Source organism: Pleurodeles waltl, chromosome 9 (assembly GCF_031143425.1).
Source record: "Pleurodeles waltl isolate 20211129_DDA chromosome 9, aPleWal1.hap1.20221129, whole genome shotgun sequence".
Taxonomy (NCBI): domain Eukaryota; kingdom Metazoa; phylum Chordata; class Amphibia; order Caudata; family Salamandridae; genus Pleurodeles; species Pleurodeles waltl.
In genome coordinates, this window is record NC_090448.1 from 678383333 (window position 1) to 678402136 (window position 18804).

General features: G+C 42.8%; 1 protein-coding gene across 2 annotated transcripts in view; it reads left to right on the forward strand.

Moving 5' to 3' along the window:
- Positions 1–18804, forward strand: part of MARK4 (microtubule affinity regulating kinase 4) — a 691585-nt gene that overhangs the window by 510946 nt on the left and 161835 nt on the right. For both annotated transcript variants that reach the window (XM_069207758.1, XM_069207757.1), the window contains exons 12-13: positions 10836–11010; positions 14901–15115. In XM_069207758.1, the coding sequence (XP_069063859.1) occupies positions 10836–11010; positions 14901–15115 (390 nt within the window). The remainder of the gene's footprint in view (positions 1–10835; positions 11011–14900; positions 15116–18804) is intronic.

Sequence of the window (18804 nt, forward strand, 5' to 3'; positions counted from 1 at the left end):
TGAATCATTAACAAGTGGTAAAGAGGGTAAGAACACCAAGAAAGTGTTGTGACCACAGGAAAGGAGAGAAGTCACAATAACATGCTACATGGATCTAGTCAGATCTCTATAGATGTAAAGAAGACATACCACAAGCTTCCAAATAGTAAATAAAGGAGTGAGATCAGTCCCCGTGCAAAGAGGTGAGAGTCACCGCCATAGGACATGGAGAATGTAGTACCAGAAAATGTCCTGAAGTAGCCCTATATTTGTAGAAAGTGCAGCTCTTAACTACCTAAAGAACCACAAATGGAATCTTCCAAAATAAAGTTAAGATGGATGAGGAACTTGAAAAGTCTTCCTCTATGTTAAGTGTTTAGGAGTAACTATAAAGAAATATGAAAAAAGATAAACAAAAGTCCCTTCCTAAAACCATCATCAATTCCCAGTCCAAAAAACATGGAAAACTAACCGTCACTTCTCAAAGTGTAGGAAATTAAAGAACCTCGATGGAAAATGTAACAAAAAATCTTAATTTTGGGATCCAAATACAGAAGCAAAGTTATGTCTTGAATCAGTGGTGGTCCATAAGCTATATTATACAAACTTCCAATTAGCAGACCGTAGTATGTGGTAGAGGAATTTTAATTGGGCCTTTATACACCTTCATAGTAGTGTCTCTGTACAAAACAAGAGACTTAGGAGGTCATTATGACCCTGGCGGAAGGCGGAGAAGTGGCGGTAAAACCGCCAACAGGCTGGCGGTCTTTTTTTTTGTATTATGACCATGGCGGTTACCGCCATGGTCATCCGCCGGTTCTCCGTTCCGCCCGCCGGGCTGGAGACCTGGGTCTCCAGCCCAGCGGCTGTCACTATACCGGCAGCGGTATTTTGACCCGGCTTACCACCGTGGATTTCCTGCGGTTGGAACCGCCATGAAATCCATGGCGGTAAGCACTATCAGTGCCAGGGAATTCCTTCCCTGGCACTGATAGAGGTCTCCCCCACCCCCATCACAACTCCCTCCCCTACACCCTCACCACCCCTGCCACCCCCAAAAGGTAGCAGGGCCCCCCTCCCCACCCCAACCCCCAACATCACATAACTCACACACACACAACCGGCACACAGGCACCACCAACACACACACACACGCACACACACCGACATACATGCCAACATACACACACACAGTCAGACGCGCACACCCACATACAAACATACACGCACACATCCATACAGACATACCCACAGACATACACGCACTCATTCCCAAAACACGCAACACCCCTGCAAGCATATGCGCACTTACACACCCCCTCTACATACTCAGACGCACACCCCCATGCACCCACACAACACACAACACCCCCCACCCTCCTCCCCTAACGGACAATCGACTTACCTGTTCCGTCGATCGTCCGGGAGGGGACGGGAGCCATGGGGGCTGCTCCGCCAACAGAACACCGCCACGCCGAATCACAGGACGTGATTCGGTGGGCGCTGTTCTGTTGGCATGGCGGTGAAGGTGGAGCAACCTCCACTTCCCCGCCGCCCGCCAGTATGGCTGTTGGCGGCTCTCCGTCGGAAAAAGGACGGAGAGCAGCCAACAGTCATAATACGCCGAGCAGCAAACCGCCACTACTGGTGGTCTTCCGCACGGCGGTCCCTCAGCAGTCTTGTAAAAAGACAACCAAGGTTGTAATGACCCCCTTAATAGCTACAATATTCCACAGCCAGCATGTCACACCCCAAAAATAAATGAGACAGTAGACATCAATGAGAAAAACGTATGTACGAGTCCTTAAAGATTGAAAAAAAAAAAGAAATAATATTGGCCTATTTTTTATTATCATTGGGCATTGTGTGCAGCGGGAATATAAATAGATATGTATATGCGGTCAAATAGTTAATATGTTAATCTGCTGCCAGCTCCATTGTCTAGTATATAAACATTGTTTAGCATACTCCGTCAAAACTGAAAAACCAAATAGTGTCCATCAGCCAGTTTTTATTATCGTTGGGCACCATGTGCTGCGTGAATATAAAGAGATATTTATATGCAGTCAAATAGTTAATATGTTTCCCACAGCCAGCTCCGGTATCCAGTGCATAAATATTGTTTACCCAAATTCACAAATGCACCTATTTTTATCCCCTCAGATAAAGATTATCTAAGTTATTCATAACCAGTGCTCATTATCCGGTTAATATACATCCGTCCTAATCCGTTATCCAAGTGCTACCTACCCTTCAAGCTCGCATGTCCCTCTGCTTCGACGGTGCTCTGTGCACTTTCCGATTTCGGTATGCTATAGCCGTAGGCTTTCATATGTACCTCATGGACGTTGCTTGGGTTTTCTCAAAATAATGAAATCATTGTCAATGTGTTTTGGATGATTTATTATCCTAGAAAAGTTGATTATATTTGTTAAAGTAATAATGAAATGTAATAGTATTGAATATGGCTCCCAAACGGGTTTCTTTTTTCCCCTTTTCTTGGAGTTTATATAATTCTACTCTTTATTTATAATAGGTCTCATGATGGATTGGGGGGGCACCACATTAATGGAGATCATTTTGCACTCACTGCCTTTCTTTCATACGTTTCTGTTTTCTTTTATATTTTTTGTGTTTTCCTCTCTTGTTTCTTACTTTTCGTAGTGGTTATACAGTATTGGACTTACCAACATAAGTAGTTACACGTTTTTTTTATTTTTGGTTAACCTTGATTCGATAAATTATGGCCAATAATATAATCTGTCTTTCTTGATTTGCATTTAGTCTTTACTTTACACAAATGTCCTTTTATTTTGTTTTTTGAGTTCATTATTGTGCTCGCTTTATGTATAAAAAAAAATCAGTTTGGTGACCCGACGTGCATTCAGTATGTCACCGAGGAGTTTCTATGACACTTAAGTCACATAATGTGCGAGACGTATGTACTACCTAGGCTTCATAGCTACTGATGCACACCTACAAGGCACTGTAGAACATAGGACCGACCTACCTCAACTACCGCCTGACCTCCTACACCCCCACCAGACAGCTCCGATCCTCCAAACTCGCCATCCCCAGAATCAGGAAGAGCACAGCAGGAGGCAGATCCTTATCTTATCTCACAGCCCAGACATGGAACACGCTCCCACTCAACCTCAGACAGGCCACCTCACTGAAACAGTTCAGGAAGGATCAAGACCTGGCTTTTTGAGTGAGCAGCACGCCCGCAACTGCGCCTTGAGAACTCACTGGTAATAAGTTGTGCTTTACAAGTGATTGATTAATTGAAATTTGGTGGGTAGTTTAACATCCGCGTTTATCATGGAAAGCGGTCTGTAAAACCCCGGGTCAACAGGGTCCTTATCCGGTTTAGGAGGCATCATTATAATGGCTTCCCTCATATGTGATGGCAGCTCACTAGCTCCGGGTGCTTCAAGAAGTTTCTCGAGAAGTGCAGGGAGCATGTCAGCGGAGTTTGCCTGATAATATTCAGCTGAGAGACCAGCCGGTCCCGGACATTTCCTCTTGGCCTTGTCACAAAGGGTTTCGCCCAATTACTCCAGCTTTGTGACTTCTCCAAGCCCCTCTGCCTGAACCCCTTTTAGCTGGGGAATGGTCATTTGAGCCAGGAAATCCTCAACTCCGGAGGCTTCCTCGTGTGCCAGAGCAGGATACCCCCCCAGCCAGGTGGTCTTGCAACAGTTGGGTGATAGCTGCCTGACCCATGACAGAACCATCAGGCCTATGGAGGGCAAAAAATAAGTGGTATGGGACGTTCACGTTTAGGTAGCCAGGCTAACATGCAGCCTGACCTATCGCCCTCTCTGTGTTAGCATTGTCTATAGTCCCTCCGGGCATGGCAGTCCAGTCTGTCCTAGACAGCCGCCACATTTCTGTGCGCCACTGCCAACAGCTCATTACCCATCTCCTGTCCTATAGCCTGTCACGGCAGCTCCGTGGGCCACTCCTCCTCTTCCCCCAACTACTGCTCCAGTTTCCTTCTAATGCCATAGGTCTTACCAAGGCTTATGTCTCTAACAACCACCTTTAGTGCTCCCCACTCTGCACCGCATGTTTGGGCGGTATTTCAATTTTTAGTAAAGAAGCCTTGTAGGGCTTCTTTCTTATCAGTGTTATGTTCCTGGTCTCCCGGTGCTTTTGGGTGCGATCTCTACAAAGAGATACAGGGCCTATGACTTCTCACCCCACACCAGCATTAAGGGGTCGTGGTAAGAAAGAAACTGCGCCTGGTAACTTGCATTCACAAAATTAAAGATGCCCTCCTTGGTAAGAAAGAAATGATCTAATCTACTGTGTGCCCCATGTGTGGGGGAATAACAAGAATAATCCCTTATCACATGTGGAGCTCCCTGTCTTTTCATAGTTTCAGGTAATCCTGCCAACATGTGGGGCTTTGTGCCCATTTGGGTGGGTGACGATCTAATTGACCTTCAAACACACAATTAAAATCCCCTGCCCAGATAATAGGTAATCCAGCATAGGATATTAACTCTGTTTCTACAGCTCCAAAGAACTCTTCATTCGTCCTTATTGGGGGCAAATACGTTAAGCATGCAAAGTTCCTGTTCAATGAATATTCACTGCAACAGCACATATCGCCCAGCCACGTAGGCCACCTGCTCTTGCGTCTGAAACTGCGTCCCTAGGGCCACCCATGTAGGTACCCCTCGAGTATAGGATGAATAAGTGGAGGAATACAGTTGCCCCGCCACTTTTTGTGGAGTTTCTGGACTTCAGCCTCTAAATGGTGTACTTCCTGGAGAAACACGATGTATACTCTTGACCTTCTAAGATGTGTGGGTTCTGGATCTTTTAACAAATGAATTCAACCCCCTCACATTCCACCTGAACATACACATTGAGCCAGTCATTCCAATAGTAACACCAATCATGTGCATCACCTTCTGCCTATCCGCTCCCACCCCATCCTTCCCTGGCCCCTGCTTGACATTATATGCAGTTGCTGCTGCACTAATTTTAACTGTAACCCCTAAATAGCTCCTACTTGCCCATTCCAGGTAGACACCCCATGTCGCAACTAGTGCCTTTCCAGTCATTGTAACTAAACCACCCACCCAAACTAGTAACCTCAATAAAACTTCAGTGTGTGTTTAATGACCGTGTTGGGCATAGAATTTATTTATGTTATCAATAAGGAGTCAGTACAGTCAGGCTAAGGACCTCTGGACATGTGCCCTGTTTGCCGCTTTGCTCCTGTGTGCCGTGTGATCACAATTGCACCGTATACAGTCATGCATGTGTTTTAATCACTCCTTCCAGGACTCAGGAACTGTATCACTGTGGTATCTCCTGTTAATCACCTGGGTTCATCCTGCAGATCCGAATCTCTGCAGGATGACATGACATGACATAAGGTAATAGACTCGACCAGTGCTCTTGCCTCCTCCCGCTTTTGTTGCTCTCTCCAGGTTTAGGGTGCCATCCGGCTGCGCCACCACTCTCGCACAAGAGTGCGAACATTTTCCATTCCTGCTACTTCTTCGGGTGTGAAACCTGGATCTCTCCCATGGTGTGTCCTATCCTGGCTCTGTCCCGAGTGTGCACCGGAATTCGATCACTGCCCCTGATCTCCAGCCAAGCCCATGTCTCCCTGAGTGTCATAAAGAAGTGAGAGAAGTCGTTGTGGATCTCTTTTAACTTGGCAAGATACAGTAACCTGTACGTCAATCCCATCACCTTCAGCTTCACGCTGTTAAAGGATTGTCTCTGCAGTTGGATGCCCCTGGTGTAATTTGGGAAGACTCGTATGGTGTGATTCCCAAACTTAGAATCTCCCTGTTTTCAGACCGTCTGTAGGATTTCATCACAATCCCTGTAGTTGAGTAACTTAGCTATGACAGTTCTGGGAGGCGCACCTGGCTGCGGTTGTGGGGCCAAGGATCTATGTGTTCTTCCTACTGTGAAGAACCGTGACAGGCCCGCGGTCTGGAGCATTGTCGTAATCCACGCTTCCAAAAAGACTTCTGGTTTGCTGTCCTCTGCGACTTCAGGGAATCCCACGAATCTGAGATTACATTTACAGGAGACCCCTCTGCGTCCTCCAGCCGCGCCTCCATTTTACTTGAGTGAGCTTTGAGCGCGTCCCACGGCTTTCAGTTGGGAGACCTCTTACCACATCTTAGTGACCTAGCTCTCCATTTCTACGGATATCTCTGCTACCTTATACAAGTCTGCTCTGAGTAGGTTCACATCTAGCAAAATTGCCTCAATTTTTGCCTAGCCCCGAAGCCTCATTGGCAGCCAGGATCTGAGCACCCAGTGGTTTGTTGTAAATTAATGTAACTGGATTATGTGGCAAACAATCCCCCCCCCTCCCCCAAAACCCCACTGCCCCCACCCCATCCCAACTGTCCTGATGTTCTTGAAATAGAGAATAGTGCCCTTTTTCCATCAAGAACTAAAACAAGGGGGTCACTTGGGATCTGTTGTTTCACTCTCTAGTTCTCTTGATACCCAGGTGCCAGAGGGTATGAATGATAAATGATAGTATTTGTAACTGAAATATTTTGCCATTAATTTAAGGTCTGGAATATATTTTCTGAACATTCGTATTTGTACTACTGCTTGCTTAAGGTATGACAGAATTTTTGTTGAATCCCTTGTCTTTAACTCACTTGAAGTAAGACAACACACATTAGAGGGCACTCTGTATTTATCAGGCATGTTCTTGTTTCTAAGGCTACATTCTAACAGCATGCCAGAGACTCTAATGTAGTGGTCATAGAGGCCATGAAATAGATAAGTCTTCTTCTACCCAGTCACGCACTAGGAACAGTAATTCAACCAGTTTGTCTTGGGAACCCACAGATGGAGGCTATTGCAAAATGTAAAGTTATGAGTCAGTAAGTTTATCTAACCGTTCTGTACATTCTGTTGTGGCTAGCATTTGTATGGGAAGAGGTTTTGCACTCTTATTCTTGTCCATTTTATTATGGTGAGCCTCTTTCTTTCAACTTCTGGAATATATTGTACTGATCCATATGCAAGTCTCGCAGAGTCCGTCATTGGGACAGCAAATAAGGATTGTAATATTTTGGAGGCCAGGCGAGACCCTGTGTTGCACAGGGTGGAATTCCTACACCTTCTTTGGAACCCTGGTGAATAATATTGTAAAGAACTGGATGAACATTTGTCAAGTCTCTATAGGCAGCCTGAAATATGTTGTATAATGTATTCTCATGCGCTAAAAGCTGAAAGTTGCAAGTTCTTAATGGGATAATTGAAAAAACACATTTACTGGATTCAATTCTGGCACCTGTCATGGTCTCTTTGATACCACCCCCACTCTTATTTTCCCATCTGTGCGCATGACGTTGTGAGAGAAGAACAGATTGGTGCAGCAGGTTCCTCCCCTTGTCACATTTTGAAACTGACTGTTAACCACATGAACAGTATGCAGTGTTTTAAAAACCAAACTGATGTACTCACATCAAAGTACTGGACAGTCCTTGGTAGTGTCCAAAATCCCCGTAGTCATTTATAAAGTAACTGTCCATGTAGCATAACAAAAATGTTCTCCTTCACTGGACAAAGGATGCAAATGGATGTCTCTGTGACTAATTCCCAGAGCTCATACCCATGGATGACATGGGGAAATCACATTCACATTTATCCCTTATGCATTCAGCCCTGCACAGTATTAGTAATAGGAAGCAAGGGAAACACTCAGTTAAACCAACATTCTGGGGACAAGATCTTGTGATATTAGTTCACCATAAGCATGCATACTCAACACAAAATTAGAAATGCCTGGAGGTGAACCTCCTTTCATGAACATATGCATTCATACACAAGGAAACGGGGAGTGACCCTAACCTAACAGCCTACGTGTGTCCTACCCACACACCAGAGGGTTCCAAAGCCCTATCCCGGGGAATATTGGAAAAAGAAGAATAGTTACTGCCTACCAAGGGGGAAACACACAACCACTGGGAAACAAATAAACACTATGAACCATGTGGTAATAATGAAAATTTTAAAACTTACATATCATCTAAACTGTGGGGAAGACATAATCAACAACACAAATGGAAATCACTCTTGTTAACAAGTTCAATGTATATGAGAAGAATAACCCAATGGAAAACTCTAGTCAATCGGCTGGGATAGACCACCATGAAACTGAAAACACCCTCCTCTGAGGACCAGGGGCTCACCTGTGACCCAATGTGACACAGTAAATGTCCAGACACCCAGGTGAAGGACCCTTGATCTTCAGGTACCATCTCAGGTCTAATTGCTTCACAGGGTGAGGGTGGAGGTCAGTGTGCCAGAGAGGCACAGACAAACTCAAAGAAACATAAAAGAAATCACAACATGGAATTCTAGTCAACAGAATCAAAGAACCAGGGAAGGCCATCACCCTTCTATTATTTCTCCTTTATTATTATGATATATGATAAAATGGTCACTTCCCTCTAGACTCAAGGAGGGATAAATCAATTCTTTTGAGGGTCGTTAGAGGCCACATCACCGTTGGTTGGACAACTGCAACAGGTTTTAAAACAAACTCCTTTAGTCTAGCTGTATGAAAGTCCCGCTCAGAGTCACCTTTAAGATAGTTGTATATATTCCTGTCTATACTGTTTGATATTCTTCCTGTCAGTGTATCTTTAAGATGGTTATCTACATCCCTGTCTATGCTGTCCACTAATTATTTTAGTTTCCAATCTTGAGGAAGTATAGTTATAGTTCTGTGATGGCGGCAATAGTTGTTATTCTTACTATTTGTTATGGTGTTCATGAGTCCACTACACTACTACAACCCTCTGATATAAATGACAATGTCCTTGTTGGATGTTTTAGGCCCACAAACACTCAGCTTTTGGAAATGTTTCTAATCAGTTTTTTGAAAGACTTTTCTAATTGTTTGACAGATTATACTTCTGTCACATGAGTGTTTGTTGTCCTGATACCTAAAGGTGATGTGTTATCAATACCTAGGCTTTCACAAATGTCTTCTATTAAGGGGTTTGTTGATGGTTTGCTGGGGGTGTTACCGTTAGAGAGGGCAACATCCAGACGTTATGAAAACGGATAATTTATGCGGGGATCTGTTGTGGTTGAACACTCACCGGCTATTGAGACATTTGCATAACTCATTTAATTATTTAAACTTTCTTTTCTAATACTATACATTATCACTGCACTAGGTGACATAAAATTGCAAAATGACATTACGCTGTGGCCACACTTCTATTTACATGTACGTATACATATTCATCAGTACTAAAAGTACGCACTATGGGGAATAATTGTTGGTCACTTCCCTACGCATTCATAGAGGGGATAGACTTTCACTATTTGTAACTACAAATTGTGACTTCTAGACTTAAAATAAAAATATAATGACACCGGCACAGCCGTCCCTTTATGGCAACAACAGAGTATACACTGGGAGGCCGAGTCGCAAGTCCTACTCTGCTCTTGACCACTTTTGACTGTTTAGTTGTGTTCCCTGTATCTGTCATTGGGGACAGCAAATAAGGATCATAATATTTCTACTGCCAGGCAAGACCTGTATTTATGCTAAAAAACTACAGAAAGAACACCCACAGAAAAGTTCCAGTTTCATCTGTGACGCAAGCCATTTCCACACGGGATATATGAATAACTAAAGTAGATATATAAATTCTCAGAAACATGATAGCAGTTGTCAGAAACAAAGGGCATAATTTCCCCTCCTTGCGGTGTGGTTACCATACAATGAGGAGCCTGTATGTTGGACTAGCAGCGCATGGTCATGGTGTGCTGAAACTTGATTGATCCTAGCTATCTGACCTTTAGCATGGGCCTGGATGTGTGGTTTGAAGTGAGTATGCCTCCAGTCCCAGGTGCACTAAGTTTGTTAGCTCTTCGTGGGCGGATACAAACCCAAGCTACCTGGTTCAAGTATTAAGTACGTTTCAAATCTATGATAGGCAAAAATCCCCATGTGGGTTTCTGTTCTCTGAATTCAAGTGAAGCAAAAGTATGTTTTCATGAACCCACAGCACATAGTTATATCTTGCTAAATGCTAGTTGGGCCAAGCTATCTGACCTTGTGGTTTCTGCAGCAGCATGGAAATGTTGGTCAGTATGTTCTAAGGCAGGATGAGACTCCTGGTGTCTCATCCTGTGCATGTGTTCTTGAGCAGGGGTGTGAGAAACCACAGTGCTTTAGAGGGGAGGCGGGCTCTTGTGTGATTGGTGTATCTCAGCTCTCCCCTAGCAGATGAAGGTTGCGGTGACTTATTTGTGACTTATTTGGTACGACAGCTCATCTGCACTAACCAAAGATATTCTGTCAAGTTTCCTGAAACTGAAGTAAAATGTGACCTGCCGGTTTTCGCTTAAACCCACTGCAACTGAAGTAAAATGTGACTTTCTGGTTCCTGCTTAACCCACTGCCTTTCTGCACATATCTATTTCCAAATGGGTCTGTCGCTTATTACATAGGTTTGATGCTATTTCTAACCTGAAAGGTCCACATGGGGGTCTGGGGTCTTAGATATGTGGTCGGTCTCAACACGATGTCTCTAATTGTGCCCACTATCAAAGGCCATGCTCCTCGGCGCAAACGAACAGCTGTAACAGCTAAATAGTAAGCACTCAGGCTTTGGTCGCCTAAGGAAGTGGAAAGAAGGGCTGGGTGAGATATTGATAGGGGTGAATTTTAACCTAGAGATTGTGATCCCTTATACAAGCTAAACGTGCTTGTTGTTTTGTGTTATCAATGCGACCACTGATAAGGAGTTTGAGGGCTGTATTTTGTTGCCCCTACTATTTACATGCATAGCATGACATATTAAACTTGGATGTTGATAATGTTGTAGGTGGAAGGCAGTGAGTCGCGTTCTGGGAGCAGTTTATCCCTGGCGAGGGTGCGGGCACCCACCGACGTCGCAAACGGCACCAGCAAGACGACCTCATCCTCCTCCAGTTCTGCTCATGGCAAGACCCAGCGCAGCTCTTCCACCTACCACCGCCAGCGGAGACACAGTGACTTCTGTGAGTAGCGGTTACCTCTCACCGCTGTGACATCTCTCAAAAATGTATTGCATATCTCTCACATTGATTTGAGCTCCAGGACACCCAGTTCCTAAGCAGTTGTGTTTTATACAAATATTTAAATTATTTGATAATTACGAAGAGTTGCTCAAAGGATTTGGCCACAGTTATGTTAAAGGCACGTAAGCAGAGCATTCCGTACATCACTGTTTATCACAAGCTAAAGGGTGAAATGTTTGAAACGTTTAACATGATTGAAACATCTCCTACTGTAGGTCACATGCTCTGCATGGCCCTACCCTCTAAACCTGTACCATAAATACCTCTTAAATTTTCAGTGATTTCTTATCCGTCAGGGGGTCTGAGAGCATGACAGAGCTATTATTGATAAACCTGTGTTTTTTGTTCCTCTGTGTGTTAACATCTGGCTTGACTTTATGGAGATCGGGGTTGTATTCTTTTTTTGTTGTTGTTCAACAGTACAACTGTTAAAACCATAAAGGCATAAAATGACAGTAGCTCTTAAAAGACCTAACTCTAATTGTGAAATAATCTGTGATACTTTTGTACTCCAAGGTAAAGTCATCAGTTAAATCCAGTCACTGGGTACTTGCCACTAGCAAGAGTTTATGAATTGAAGTGTTTCAAAGAAAAGAGGTCTTGGCTGAGTAAACAAAATTACCTATTTGATTCTTATTGATCCACTGACAGATGCGTAGTCGATGGAGCTGGTAAGATCAGAGAGGCTTCTCCATGTTTACAACACTCCATCACTCTGTGAGACCTGCCTTTAAATGTGATATTTGAGAGTAGCATCCCACTGACGTCAGAGTGTGACCCTTTAATTTTCGGATCACCAGTAGATGTTGCCTGGGACATTAAAGCCCCCTCTATAATAAAATTTAAGTCGCTGAAATGCTTTGCATTACAATTGGTTTCCAAGGGTAGTTTGAAAATCAACAAACTTTCATCTCCCCCTAGAATCTCCCACCCATTTATCTGTAGCTGAATTGCCTTGGTGCATTGATACAGCTTATTTTTTTTGTCTCTGCCTCCTTCATTAGAGACATAGAGTTCCATCATCATAAGAGGGTTCCTTGACAGCTTTAAGGGTAAGAGAAGTTAGGCATTCTTGATGTAGAATCTACATCTGTGGAAACGGCAGAGGCTCATGATCCAAAACGTTGTATTTCTGTTTGGAACCAACCCAGTTCGAGAGACCAGTCTCCTTCCTGGAGATGCAAATTCCTGTTATGCCTGAGAACAGAAGCTACTGGTACCTATCCATAAAATCTCTAGTCTCCAGATCTGTGCCATCTACCATGGCATTCACATTTAATAGAGACACTTTGCTGTGCTGAGAAGAATGCTATTTTTGGGGGTCTATAATTCCAGGCTTTAAGAATATGTTTGCACAAGATCCTCCTAAACTTCTGACATGATGTACAACTGAAAAAAGCACACCTCCAACAAACTTTCCAGTACACTAAGCTTAAGCAATGAAACCTAGCAGCATTGGCATGAAAACAATTGGGACCTAGACAAGACTGCAGTTGAGGTAAATATGGCTCACCAGTCCCATCTCCTCATGTTTCCTCTGATTTAAAGGAGTGGTTGAGAGCTGCAACTACCGGTGGCCTAGTTTTAACTCCGTTTGTCCCATTCTCATTAAAAAAACTGGCAACCTCATGTGGTGATGGAGTCCCATCCTTTTTTCCCTCGCACAGTCTCAAAGACCTCTTTCACAGCAGAACAATCACCAGCTGCCTAGAGAGCATATTGTTTCAGACTGGTACTATTTTTTAATTGCTTGTATTAGTGAGAAAAAAAACAACAACTCTAAAATAAGTTATGTTGGTCCATAACGCCTTGTAGTTAAAGCGCACTGTATTATATACATCACGAAAATAGAGGAATCACAATTGAATGGCTTACCCTTTGTCACTTGATGGTCCTATTTGTACCTTCTAGGACCCGTACTTCATGGCAGTCCTGCTTTAGTCCCTGTGCAAGATTACATTCAAAATTGTGAGTCACACCCCCTCAAGCACTGGGCATAACCAAGCCTTTACCCACAAAACCCACATCCATTCCCATTTTTGGTGTCATCCATAACTTATACCACTTTACTCCATGCCCATGCCCCATCCGCCCCTCGTAGCCATTCATCATTGTCTGGGTTTAGTGTATTGCCATAGCTGTTCTGCAAATGCTATGCTTAGCCAGCATTATTCAAAGGGTACAGAATGTTTTTTTTATTTCTGTTTGGGTCTTCTTCACCCAAACCCCGTATGACAACAAACTGTCTGATAAGTACCCATTGTACTAGGACACCTATCTTGTCACTGAGCATCCTAATTTAAATAATTAAACTGTTTCATATGCTCTTGTGGTATAAAATCTCACTTCAGGTTTGTGCCTAAGAAAGGTCAGTGTCTCAGTCAACCCATTGTGACTAATTTTGATCTAGGATAATATATCCTCTGCAACATCTTAAGCTGTGCTAGTGTTAGTTTAGACTGTATAGCCATCTCACCAGGGTGAGCAGTAGCATCTACAGATCCGCAAGGCTCAATTTTCCCCAGACCACACACACATTTGTCCCTCAGATGTCCCATCATATCTTTGATATTTATATCTAATAGTGCCATGGAGTTGAGTGACATGTGGCCTTTCATTGGTTCCTGCATAAGGACTTTGGTCTCTTGTACAGTGTCGCAGTCTAGGTCCTGGCTATTCAATACATATTGAACACAGAGGTGTCTATACTGTTCATGGTTTGTTAATTCAAACTCCTGCTCTTGTAGAACATCTTCCAGCCCAGCCCCATCCACCATATCAACCAATTTTGAAATTCCAGTCAGATCCCAAGGTCGAAGTCTTTCAAGTTCATAACGTTTTGAAGTACATTACTCTAGACCAAAGTGGGGTTTCTCTTTTCCCATTATCCTTCCATCCCACAAATGTTGTTGATATCATTGCCACTAGTACCACCAAGGTTGAAGGGAATAATTTATCCTAGTTCCTACCTTCATACAAATAATGTTGGTATGCTCTTGGTCATCTAGCCACATTCATGCTTTTCCTTAGAGGATTATTTCGACTCTACCACTTCAAGCTGCAAGGTTCTCATTTGAAGTACTTTCCATCATATGCTAGTCAACACTGTATAAGTGAAGTTATTTTGACTGCCTTAATTGGCTACCAACAGTGGCATTGCTCTTTCAAAAACACGATTCAGGGAGGAATGTTATGTGATGTTCTTGAGAATATATTGAAAGAAGAAATCATTCTAAACAGCACCAGAAGTCGACTCTTATGATCCCCAATTAATGGAGAAGCACCTCCAGTTTATCCTTCTTAGAGAAAAACGTAATTAAATTATTTGCAGACCACCCTGTTTTTTGTGCTAGTTTTACGTGTCAATTTCCCCAACCAAAAGGGTATATTCTTCCCTGCCCTCCTCTCAAACCTGACCAAATATAGTAGTCAATTTTAAGTACTCAGCATTGTAATTTGTATAACGTATTTGTTCCTGGGTAGTGATTAGTGTATGACTGTAGTATTTTTGGATATATTTTGTCGAATCTGTGGTTTCCATCCCTGAAGGAGCAATGGTAAAATGTGTGGGAGTTGAAGAAAGGAGTATTAACTATGTCTGAAACAGCAATGCAACAAATACAGTTCTGCTTTGGGCTGTGTCTGTGCAGTCATTCAATATTTATATTGTATTTGGGTGAATATGCCTTATGAAAAATACAGAAAGTAGATGTCTCTTTTTTTTAAAGCCTGCACCTGCAGCTACCTACCTTGGTACTAGTTCACATACTAGGAGTGTATATAGTTTTGTGTTTTTGAAATTCATTGCATAAACCCTTCGTCTCTGCTAGGTGGCCCATCCCCACTGCCCATGCACCCAAAGCGAAGCCCAACCAGCACAGGGGATGGGGAGCTTAAGGAGGAGCGCATGCCTTCACGCAAAACCAGCTGCAGCGTAGTGGGGAGTGCCCGCGGTATCCCACCATCCAGCCCCATGGTGAGCAGTGCCAACAACCCCAACAAATCAGAGATCCCTGACAGGAGAAAGGAGAGCATCGCCAATACGGTAAGAATAACAGTGTGGCACAAGAGTACTTCGGGTTGCATTTGGTATACAAAGAATCAGAGAAATAGCCATGGAATATGGAGGTTTTTAACAACACAAAAGTCCAGAATAACCTAGGTTAAATTGGATTGTCCTACAGTAATGTCTATTTTTTGCTCATGAGCAAAACAAGTTGTGCTAACTTACCTCAATCTATGCACATAGCACTGAGTTGTGTGCTTGCAAATGTAGACTGAGTATCAAGTGTTAGGGATTAGATAATATATGCAAGGTACTAGTAGTTCATATAATTGAACAACAACTATGGGGTGCTCAGGAGATAGAGTGGTGCAGGAGATTATGATTGTAGGATTTTTGACTCTGAATTGAATGCAAAAAATTAAATTCTTGGAGTTTAGTGTAGATGTCAGGAGACAGAATGCATGAGATTAGAGGCTCAATAGTTGTAATGTCAAAAGGTTGGGGCCTTGAAAATGAATGCAGTAAATCTAAGATTACGGCTCAGAATTGAATGCAAGCCAATCAAATGTTTCAGACTGAGATATTGGGATTGAACCCGTGGGTTTGTGAAGCTTGTAGCATTTGTCTAAAACCTCAAACAGAGATTTAGTCTGTGGACTTTATAGGCTGGAAAGGACTTGGAACATTGTGCATTACTAGATTTTCATCAGCATGGAAAAGTGCCAAAAAATGATATTTTACTGATTGAACTGGAGAATTCATGGGAATAGCAAATAGGATATAGCACCTTTCTTCTTCCAAATAATTGACCACGGGTTAGAACCTTTTACCTCCTTCAGTTTGTGAGGAATGAAGAATGCAGTATTATCGAGATATGCATTATAAACTCTTCTGGTTGTAAAAAACGATCCCTTGTTGATGGTTTATTCATATGGTGTGAACGATTCACTGTGGCTTCAGTGAGGACATCAAAGGAAGAATTTAAAGTACTAAAGATTTGAAAGGCCTTTGTGACTTTGAAATAGTTTGTACATACATCTTGAAACCTGTATTTCTTAGATTATTTTCAAGGTCTGCATCTTGCTATCTTCCAGAGTTTTGGTAAGCACACATCAGGCGCTGCTTGATTTAAGTGTTATTGGCATTTAGATCAGCCACAGAACATTCAGTTTTAACATGTCAATCATGTCTTACAGTATTTGCAGATTCTAACTTTATAATAGGGATGTTTGAGGGAGTTTGTTGATAAGATTACAGCTCATGAGAGATAGCAAGTTATAACTGGTACCTCCATTCTTCTGGTCGAGCACTGAAGTGGAGCAGGCTGCCAGTGGCGGCAACGTTTGATTAATTCGGTAGCCTCCAGCTCCATGCACGTTTGTGCCTGCCATGCTTTTAATGCCAGACTGGTGTTGAAATTGGTGGCAGTCTTGGACTGGTACTGCTGTTTCATGAAGACTGCCACATTGAGGCTCAGTGCTGAACCTAGCTGTCACCTTAGGATTAGGGCTCATACTTGTGATGCTGAAGTGGGGGGTATGAAAAGTATTTGCAAAGCCAGTAGTTTTGAATTTATTTAAAAAAAAATGAAAGAGCGTTCTTCATTGATTGGTTTTTTTCTATATGCAGTAGTATGTTATGGTGATTCGGTGGACGAACAGAGGTAAGGGAGTGTACATGTTTGGGTGACACAGTGACGAATGAGTGAGCTTGTTGACAAATCAAAAGGTGAGAAGAATCCAGGGTGTTAATGGGCGGGACCCAGATGCTGGAGGTTTGAGAAGGTGGTCTCTTCAGCCACAACTTCTGCACACCCATTCAGCCATCTGTGTTCAGAGTAAATAGGGTATGCTGTGAACTTAGATCAACAAATGTATCCTCTTGATTAAAGGACCATTTTCTGAGAGCTCAAATAGTATACGGTAAGTAAACAAGGGCAGGATCTTGGGAAATCTGTCTCTGAGGTGAGGATTGACAATGCCCTAGTTCTCTTTTTACCAGGGCAGCCTACATGCATTAACATCAGGGGTCTTAGGTTGATGAGCCGACAGGGGTTGAGTGTGAAATAGTTGATGTTCTGAGTTGAACAATATACACACACTTAACATTTTAATGGTGTTCCTGTCCAAATCACTAGATCTAAACAAGCCACATATACCATACTCTTGCAAAATCAAAACAAAAAAGGAACTGCTGTCACCAAGTAAATGTATTTACCATACTACTAGTGAATACCAAATTCAGAGATTCCATTGATGACACTGAGTACCACAAGGTTCTAAAAATAACTACTAAAGTAGACAACGTGCTTGGGTTAGTCTGTGATAGACGAGCATGATGTATGAATGAATGAATGAGTAACTGATTGCATAAAAGGGAGGGTGGGTGAGAGATCCCTGAGCACCACCACTATCATCATTATTCGTAAGCCATTGGTGGTATTGATCATAGTGTTGACTTATAAGGTGTCACTTAAAATGCACCACTTTATTTTCATTAGAGCGATTGTAAGGTATACTTTTCATGTGAATCCTCAAAGCTGTTGATAAATAAGGCTGTAGCAAGAGGGCAGGGAGACAAAGGTTAAGGCTAAGAAGTACTGTAGTGAAGGAGTTTGTAGCTTCATGTGGTTTTGGGGCCAGTGTTGGTTGTTAATCTTCCCACTAAGTTTTGGAGTTCCTTGTCACAGGTTGAATGTTGTTACTGGAGTAAAGCATGTCAGTAATGCAGTTGTTTGAGGGTGTAAGTGTATTGCTGGTGGGTCCGTTGTCTGGGCAGGTTAACCAAGGTTTCATTTTCCAGATATGTTTAAAGCTATTGCTACAAAAAGAGATGAAGAAGCTTATTTGTAGTTCAAATGATGGGTGGATGTATTGCATCTCCCATGCTTTTGTGGAGTAGAGGAGGTTGTGGTTGAAAAATGAAGGGTGGGAGTACCAAAGTAAAGTGAGTGCTCCGGGAGTGCTGGGAATCAGGGAGGTCTGTTCTATCCCTGATCCGCCACATTACATATAAGTTAGTTTCTTCCATCCAGGATTGATTGAGAGGGTCAGTGTTAGTTTCATCTAAGCCCTAGTGGATTCCAGATGAAAGGTGGACATCATGGCCATGTAGATGGAAGCAGAACCCAGAAGGTCTTACTACATCAGTAATTGGTTGCCTGTGGACTTTAAAAAACGCATCAGGGCTACGAAAGAGAGTTGAGGTATACAGGAGATAGAGGTTACTGTTGAAACTCCTTATGGTGCAGACAAGTTGAGGTGTATGGTTGAAGAGATTTGTTTTTATGATGCAAAGAAGGAAGTAAACCATGGCTGATTCAGTGCTTTGGACAGAGTAGAATCGTGAATTGAGTGGAATGAGTGGGCGTGTCTTGAAGAATCCTTAAGAGTTAGAATTTGGTTATGTCTAAAAGAATCTTGGAAGGGACAGGGAGAGCACCCACTAAATGTTTGTTTGCTGGTAACAGAAGATTTACAGTGGATTTTTCAGTTACAGTTCAATCTGTGCTAGGTTAGTACATGTGGGGTGAAATGTTGAGTAAGTCTTAGGTTTCAGAGTTGTTATGATCAGGCTTGGGCTTAACCTGCTGCATTAAAATATTGTTGGAGAGGTACCCCCTGTAGGGTAGCCAGACGGGTTTGCTTTTTGAATGGCTTTGAGTATGTTTCTAGCTGACTGTCATCTTGTCCTCTCCAGGTTCTAGCAGTAAAAAAGTATACATACAC